Source organism: Helobdella robusta (assembly GCF_000326865.2).
Source record: "Helobdella robusta unplaced genomic scaffold HELROscaffold_36, whole genome shotgun sequence".
NCBI classification, from domain to species: Eukaryota; Metazoa; Annelida; class Clitellata; order Rhynchobdellida; family Glossiphoniidae; genus Helobdella; species Helobdella robusta.
This window is the reverse complement of record NW_008704742.1, coordinates 3,975-13,570: the sequence shown is the minus strand read 5'-3', so window position 1 is coordinate 13,570 and position 9,596 is coordinate 3,975. Positions and strand designations below refer to the sequence as shown.

The window sequence follows — 9,596 nt, the reverse complement described above, 5'->3', positions numbered from 1 at the left end:
GATTTTATCAATAATTGCATTTCTGACCAAAGTAGAATGAAAATAATAATTTAATATTAACAAAATGAAACAATACGTAGATGCAACATTTTCTCAAGTCAGTGGAGAAAATACAAATGTTGTTACATATATATTTATATACAGTATTGTATGAATTCTGTCGAATCGGTGGAATTAATGAAGTTAGTTTGTCTATTCAATTTTCCTTACTAGAATTTTCTGGAAAGCAAACCTTTAATTGATTTCCAGAAAATTCTAATAAGGAGAATTGAAGAGACAAACTTTAAATTGATTAAAGCCACCAATTTAGTAAAATTCATACAATACTGTATAAAACATGGTCTCCTTCCAACGTATATATTATATATATATATATATATATATATATATATATATATATATATATATATATATATGCATACATATAAATGCAGTGTGGGTTTATGCCTGGTAGAGGAACGGTGGATGCGTTGTTCATGGTGAAAATGTTGCAGGAGAATTATAGAAAGAAGATACGAAGATTGTACATGTGTTTTGTGGATCTAGAAAAGGCTTTTGATCGAGTACCGAGGAAGGTCATTGAATGGGCGTTGAGGAAGAAAGGAGTGAATGAGAGACTTGTTAAAGCTGTGATGCAGCTGTATGAAGGGGCAAAGACAAAGGTGAGGGTTGGAAGGGGGATGTCGGACGCTTTTAGTGTTAAGGTAGGAGTGCATCAAGGATCAGTGTTATCACCGTTTCTGTTTGCAATTGTGATGGATGTTGTGTGTGGAAACATAATAGAGGGGTTGTTATTCGAGATTTGATGGCTGATAGCATGGAAGAATTGCAGTTAAAATTTGACAGATGGAAAAGTGTTATTGAAAGGAAAGGGTTGAAAGTTAATATTGGTAAGACGAAGGTAATGGTGAGTGGGGAAGGTGGGGAGCGAGTGATAAGTAAAATAGACCCCTGTGGGGTATATGATAGGAGAGTGAAGGCTAACTCGGTATTGTGTATAGGATGTCAGAAATGGGTGCATAAGAGATGTAGTGGTGTGAGGGGGGTACTGAAAAAGGTGGAAGGCACGTTCAAATGTAAGAAATGTGTTCATGGTGTGATTAATAGGACGGACGCAAGGACGGGGTTGAGTGGTTATATTGAAAGAGTGGAAAGCTTTGTTTACTTAGGGGATAAGCTGAACGCGGATGGAGGATGTTTGAGCGCAGTTACGGCTAGAGTTCGTGTAGGATGGATGAAATTTAGGGAACTGGGTGGGGTATTGTGTGGAAAGAAATGGTCAGTGAAGATGAAAGAGAGGGTATATAAAGCATGTGTGAGAGCAGCGATGGTATATGGTGGTGAAACTTGGGTGTTGAGGAGAGAGGAGGAAAGTGTACTGCAGAGGGCAGAAAGAGCTATGGTGAGGATGAAGTGTGGGGTTAAAGTGAAGGATAGGAGGAGTAGTACAGAGCTGATGTCAATGATGGGACTGAATGAGGACATTGTGACATTGATAAGGAGATCGAGATTGCGGTGGTATGGACATGTGTTGAGAAGGGATGAAAGGGTCGGGATTAGGCGAACGTTAGAGTTCGAGGTTGAAGGAGTGGTAGGAAGGGGTCGTCCGCGATTGGGATGGAGAGAGCAGGTGGAGAAGGACAGGGTGAAAGCGGGGTTGCGTGATACTGAGGCGAGTGACAGATGTGGATGGCGTCGAGGGGTATTTCGGTTTCATCATAGGTAGCCAAACGGCAACCCCCGATCTCGGGAAAAATGTCGTCTAAACGTGTGTTGTAAACATATAAATATGTAGAGCAATAATTTGGTTTTAAATAAAATTATTTAAATGAAAAAATAAAAATAAAAATTAGCCTACCAAAGGACTCAAGTGTAAGCTGTTCCAAATGTTGAATCATATTCTCATGAAACGAGGAAAGTAACGATGATGACGATGGTGATGTGGAAGATAACTGCGATGATGGCGAATGTGGTTGTGATGATGATGGTGGTAGTGGTGATGATGATTTGGGTGTCTGTTGCAATGACGACGGTGGTTGCAACAAAGAAGATGATGGTAATGATGATGGAACTGGTGCTGTTGATGATGATGAAGTTGTTTGATCTGACGACACATTCTTCTCTTCAGCTAATTTCAACTCTTGACAAGCATTAAATTTGCAATCGACAGTAAGTACATTTCCAATACAAACTAACGAATCAATTGTGAATTATATCAAGTCTTTGCAACCAATTTTAAAAACGACAATGATTAGTAGCGACAGTATTTAAAAAATTATTAAATTTCCATTAAAACTATTCAAAATGTTTCAAACATCTCCAAATAGGACAATGGCATAATAAAGTAGAAGGCAGATAATACAATAATATAAACAAAATAAAGTGATACGTAAATGCGACACTTCATTAAGTTGACGAAGCAAGTAGCAAGTTGATCGCCTACCTCTTCTGAGGACTTTCAGGCAACAATGCAGATGCTTCATGGACAACTTGAGTACCTTCCCTGAGATGAAGCTCGCCAAATCAACCTGGTGGTAATGGCCAACATCATTGTTGTTGTTGACATTAACGTGAAAATTAGTGAAATGTTCACACAATAAAGAAAAATGCTTTTCGACAGCGCTGCATCTACATTGCTCAACAACAATTTTGTTTTCAATAAAACAATCACATACATACATAAATATATGCATTCATTCATTCAGTCATTCATTTTCATTCATTCATTCATTTTCATTCATTCATTTTCATTCATTCATTAAGACATCAACCACACACATTTACTCACCATAACACGAATCACATATGGATCAATGACAAAATTCGCCTCATTCACAAAGACGTCTATGTGAATGAGACTTACACTCCTTCATACACAGTGGCGTCAACCACACGTCGTACATTCACCTTCCACGGACCAACCTTTCTCAACCTCCTGAGGACAGTTGACGTTGCGAACCTCAGTGTGACTTTTATTTCATCAATCAACGCCTCGTCCTCACTCAGGTCCCTAACGTTTATAGATAGTCTCATATATATGATGAATATTTTTCATTTTTCATCTCTCTCGTGTCTTACACACACACATATATATGATGAATATTCTTCATCTCTCTCGTGTCTTACACACACACACACACACACACACACACACACACACACAAATATAAAGTTGTTTTTAAAAAATACTGCAAACTTCACCATCACGACATCTTACACACACACACACACACACACACACACACACACACAAATATAAAGTTGTTTTTAAAAAATACTGCAAACTTCACCATCACGACGAGTCTCCAACCAGCAAGCCAACTAGCCAATTAACTGATTAGCCAGCCAGCTTAGCAGCAAGTCAACTAATCAACCAACCACTCAGCCGAACGACCAATTGACCAATCAACCAACCAGGTAACCAACCAATCAACCAATCAATTAACTAGATAACCAACCAATCAACCAACCAGGTAACCAACCAACCAAACAATCAATCAATCAACCAGCCAGCCAATCACTAACCTGTACCAGGAGTTCACATATTCCTTTATAACTAAGTTGAAGAACTATTGAGGAAGAACAAAATAATTTGACCGTAACAAGAGTGTGATGAGAACAAACATTGACACAATATATTTAAATAGCAACATAACAAAAATATAGTACAGACTTATGAGTAGAGAAGGACAAATCTCTCACAACAAAAAACATTTAGAAAATCACCTAACTACAAGATGTATTATGGAGAACGTTAACCAATAACCAGCAACAATGTAATGTGTAATTTTTAATGACGTCTGCGGTTCAGACTAGTATTTTTTCTATTTTTAACAATTAAACGTTTTAAAAATACTTTCAATTTCTATCCGACCCTTTAAAAAATTAACAAATGAATGAGTAGTAAGCACACAACCGACCCAGCTAATCAAGATATTTTTGACATGGATAGATAGATAGACAGGTGAATGAACATTGGATGAATGATGGATGAACATTGGATAGTTGATGGATGAACACTGGATAGATGATGGATGAACACTGGATAAATGATGGATGAACATTGGATGAATGATGGATGAACATTGAATGAATGATGAATGAACGTTGGGCGAATGATAGACGAACATTGGATGAAGGATAGATGAACAGTGGATGAACGATGAATGAGCATGACTTTGAGATAACACTGACCTCCTCCAGAGCCTCATTAACATTTTCAGGAATATTCACATCTATCCATGGTTGCAGTGTTAGTATGTTCAGCTCAGATCTGTTCAATGATGTTCAAGTATAGCATGCAAATTGCGGATCATGTGATATGTCATTTCAAAAATAAGGCATATCTGAAAAATGCATATCTTGTATGGCGAAGAAGTTGAACAGTTTAAACGCTGAAATATATCAATATTAATAAACATTCCAATATTTGTAAGCAAACCAATCTCAAAAACTGTAATCTTTCCATTATACCCATTTAACTTGAACATTCAAATTTGATTCACTCCAACCCTCAGTTACCAGCATCACCAAGGAGAAGATCGAAAGTTAAACTCTTCACGTAAACCATAATGTGCGAGCCAGTGTTAGCGTCAGGTGCATCAAACAACATTGCTAGTATATTACTTATTATACGTTGGCCAGCTGCTCTGCTCATCGGTGCAGGCGAAGATCATAATGATATATCAAGATTGAGGGAAATGTAGAAAATTGGAGAGAAAGGAAAACTTTCGAGAGCCATGACAGAAAATAAAAATTTGTGAAACAATTTGATATTCCGACACGCTGTAGGCCACAATGCAGTGACACGGGCCAGACAACATGTAAATTTATAAATGAAAACTTTAAATGTGAATGCAATGAATGAAGTTAGAATCAACAAGGACGATGTGAGAAATTGAGTTGGAATTTAAGAATGACGACCTGTGCCTGCCACAATCTTTCTTACCGCACACGTGACACGAACTCGTGCAGCTGAATGAACTGCTAGCGCACCTGTCTTTATTCTGTGGCGGAGAAATTAAATCATTCATTACCATTAGAAAGTTTATTTTTATGTAGTTAATTAAAAGATTAAATATTATATGAATTGAAAAAAAAATTTTTATGAAAGCATATGAGACACAGACCTTATCCTCTCTACAATAGATCCAAAGAAAGTTGGGACACAGAGAATCAGGCCTTGACGGATTGAACAAATTAATTAATTGATGCATTATATTAATTAATTATATAATTAATAAATTATATAAATAAATTAATTGATGCATTATCATCCAACAAATCATCAACAAATAAGTCTTAAATTGTACCATAGATACATGCCCATAAATTGTAGAACTCGAACGTTCATTGGAATACAATGGTACCTCAGCATGCAACTGCCCTGTCGTATCTTCTAATCAAAATATAATCTCTATGGACTCAAGAATTTTCGCTCAGTACGCAAGCCATGTTCAACATAAAACTACACACAGCACTTTCTTTGCAAGAGTTATAAGAAATCCGAATTTTTTTCAGAAAGAGTTTTCTTAAGAGTTAAGAACAAACTAGTGAAAAACGAGGTGGACCTAAAATCACCAGAATTTTCTTTTGCAAAATTTAACATCATTTGTAAAAATTTAATTTACATTATACATATTATTAATGAGTTTTTTCCTTTTATTATACCCATTATAACATTATAATTTGTTATAAATTTTTCTGATTCATTTTTAGAACACTCCCTGAAAATTGTCGAAAAAGTCATAGAGAGAAGATTAACGTCGTGCATCACAATCGGAAATTATCAATTTGGTTTCCAATCGGGGAAATCAACAATTGATACAATTCACATCCTTCGGCAACTGCAAGAGAAGTACCTCGCAAAGCATCAACAACTATCACACATTTTTGTAGACCTTGAAAAAGCATTTGATCAAGTTCCCCGTGAAGCAATCAGGTGGAGTCTACGTCGACAACTCATTCCAGAATATCTTGTTCGACTTGTGATGGAAATGTATACGAATTCTAAGACTCTTGTCAGCACAACGGTTGGAAACACAGATGCATTTGACATCGGCGTTGGAGTTCACCAAGGCTCGATTCTCAGTCCACTGTTATTTATAACTGTGATGGAAGAAATCACAAAACTGATACGCACTGGTGACATTTGGAATCTAGTATATGCTGATATATCGTTTTAACAGCCACGTCTAAGCAGAATGCAGCACAGATGTTTGAAGATTGGAACACCAAACTCGCCAATCAAGGATTCAAAGTCAACATCAGCAAAACCAAAGCAATGAACACTGATGAACCCATCCAATCCACAGCTACTGGACGATGGCCCTGTTCAGTTTGTAAAGCTGGTGTAGGTAACAATTCAATCAAGTGTCAGCAGTGTAACCAGTGGTGTCACAAACGTTGTTTAAAAATAATTAGTAATTTATCTAAAGTGTCCAATTTTGTTTGTCCCGCTTGCATCAATCCACAACAACAAATTCGAAATAGCACTGTTTTTGAAGCCATTAAAATAGAGAAAGTCACATCGTTTCAACATCTAGGGGATGTTCTGGATTGTAATGGAACAGCTGAAGCTGCCGTTCGAGCACGCATACGTGCAGCCTGGAATAAATAGCATCTCCTTGCTTCTATATTGATTCGGTGTGATATCCCACTACCACTACGATCAACACTTAATAAATCTGTGATACGTCCTGTGTTGTTATATGGTGCAGAAACATGGCCAATGACAACCAAACTGGAACAACAACTTCAACGAACCGATATGAAAATGCTCCTATGGATGCAACGAATTAGTCTGAAGGATCACATCAAATCAACCGAAATCCTGCGTCGTGCTGGTTTAGATGACATAAAGGACGAATGCCGGCAACACCGTCCGTCTGCGGTGGTTTGGTCATGTCAAACGAAGTAGAAACAGTGCCATAACTTCTCTTGCAGATGTTGAAGTACCTGGCACACGTCCCAAAGGCCGTCCAAAGAAGTCCTGGTCGCAAACAATCGAGCAAGACATGAAAGTTCTAAATTTAAATGAAATGGATACAACTGATCGCCTAATTAGGCGCAAAAAATTGATGGCAAAGAAAACAACGTCCTACCTCGGAGAACCGCGTCTCTGGACGCTAAACAAAGATTGATTGATTCATGCACCCATTAATGTGGACGTAAAGTCAAATGTAAGTTTCTTGTTAAGCAGATTAATCATTTTCACGTTACATCTCTTATGGAAATAATAGTTTGGGACGATACAAGCCGATCAGAAACCAGTTCCGATCGCATGCCGAAGTACCACTGTACATAAAATTGAATTGGAAAGATACAAATAAAAATAATAACGATAAATTATAAAGTATAAAAGAAAAATGTTACAAATATGCTGCCAACTGACTTTAAGACAACCAGCCCAAGAACGAAACCAGCAATGAAGAAAATAATCAAAGGAAGAATAATGCTGAGTCTGTTGAAAAAGTAAAGGATTAAATTATTAACTGGGACAAAAAACTATCAAGTTAACTTTAATTCTATAAATAGTTACAATATACAATATATTATATAATATATTATTTGCAATATACATGTGTGAGAGCGTGTGTATGTGTGTGTGCGTGAGTGTGTGTGTTAAAATGCTGAATAAGTCAAACATCAATGAGACTGAAGAGAAACTTGTGTGAAACTAATGCGTCATTACAAAGAACCTTCTTATCAAAAACGAGGCATGAAGATTGTGACAAAGATGGTGACCAACAAGAAATAACTGCTTAAAAAACTACAAACAACTTCGCATTTGGTGGCGACGTTCGGTCACAATTTGGTTTTTGAATAATGAGAACCGAAGAGATGAAGGTCGTGGACTGCGTTTGGTTTCACCGGAAATGATGGTAGTTCGGAAAAGCCGAGTGGTTAGCGTGTCCGTCTACCACTCCCACGACCCGGGTTCGAATTCTGCAGTTTCTACAGGTTCATCCAGCCGTCCATCCTTTCGAGGCTGGTAAATGGGTAGACGACGTAAGTTGTCGCATGTTGGCCGGTGAGGTGGCTCGGTGGTTCAAATGCGCGCTGAGTCAAACTTCTCAATGGCTATCATATACTCAGCGTATATGATGCAGTGCTTACGCGTGTACATAAATACATGTATGCGTCGTGTGAAAAGGATAAACAGCCTTTGTGGCGAAGATGAATGCTTCAAATCAATGGTTGAAGATATGAAGAACATAACCTATATATGCAACATTGTAAGTGGTTCTGCGTATGTCAGAGCAGCAATAATAAAAACTAAAAAAAAGTAAGACAAAATTGGGTGGCAGAAGTGTGCAAGTTCAAAATATAGAATGATTTTCCGGCAACATTAAAGCAGATTGTTCCATTAAATAATTTCAGATGAGAGTTGGAAAGTTATTTGTTCAACAAAGTGTTTAATCACAGTTCAAACTTCTGAAAAATGTCAATCAATCAAAGTGAATAATATAATGAAAAATGTCAATCAATCAGAGTGAATAATATAATGAAAAATCTTTTATAGGCCAAAAAATTCCAAATAAAATACAAAACGTTCAAGATAATGAAATATATAAGTAAACAGTGAAACTATTAAAAATATTGATAAAATGCAAGCTCTCTTATTACAGGAAATTAACGACATGAATAACGTAACTGCTTACTGATTATGACAAAGGGCAAATAGATGGCATACTTAAAACGGTTATAAAGTGTTTTGATAACAATAGATGGCGTATGACGAATTATTATCAAAAATAATTAATAAATTAATAAATAATAACAATAATAATACCTACATACATAATAGCTTGGTCAGCAAAATCTTTTTGAAACACTTTTTTATGATTAATAAAATGATTCAAAAAGAAACTGTGGAGCAAGCAATTATATGACCATGGATATTATTATTTTCATTAATATTATAAATATTATCATGGGTATTATAACCATTGTTATTCTATCTTATTTTTCTTAATCTTATTTATTTTAATTTAGCTTTATGATTAATTTTATCATTGACTTGTTTCTGAGGTGAGTCCTCTCAGTTAGACTCTTCTTGGTTAAGTCAGAGAATCGCCGTAGGTGAAAGTCAGGGGCACGTTGTAGGTGAAATATTTGTACCCCTATTTTTTCCTTTTTCTCAACCATATTTACTTTCACCTAATAAAACCCTTATTTTATATTACAACAAAACAAAAAATGTTGGGCTAGGGATGCATCTGACATGCAGGGCAAATCTTTAATTTAGCCACATTACAATTCAGCAAGCGTAACGAATTAAAGTAATAGTAGTAATGTAATGTTACAGATGTTTCATCTGGTTCAATAAGTGGTGCCTCTGGTTACGTTTTTTGTAGCTTATTTTAAACATGATTTGCAAATTTATGAATAAAAGAATATATCGGCTTCATGAAAAGTAATTTTGTTTTTTGTGGTGAAAATGAAACACGATCTTTGTATAATGAATATATATTTAATTAAATTAGATATTGGCCATTCTGATCCAACATCTTTGGCCACCTTTCTGGTAGTAGCATGATTCCAAGATCATAAAATTTGTAGTCTTTGTTGGCAAAAATCTGCTCAACGTGAAT

At 36.2% G+C, this 9,596-nt stretch overlaps 1 protein-coding gene across 1 annotated transcript; it reads right to left on the bottom strand.

The window, feature by feature from the left end:
- Positions 1-1,902: 1,902 nt before the first annotated feature.
- HELRODRAFT_175965 (hypothetical protein) lies at positions 1,903-9,150 on the bottom strand (the record flags this gene model as incomplete). The annotated part of the gene is made up of 9 exons (XM_009023332.1): positions 1,903-1,952; positions 2,444-2,528; positions 2,923-3,010; positions 3,727-3,800; positions 4,195-4,273; positions 4,924-5,006; positions 5,130-5,181; positions 7,394-7,462; positions 9,023-9,150. The coding sequence occupies 9 exons, from the start codon at positions 9,148-9,150 to the stop codon at positions 1,903-1,905; spliced, it is 708 nt and encodes a 235-aa protein (XP_009021580.1).
- Between the last annotated feature and the right edge of the window lie 446 nt (positions 9,151-9,596).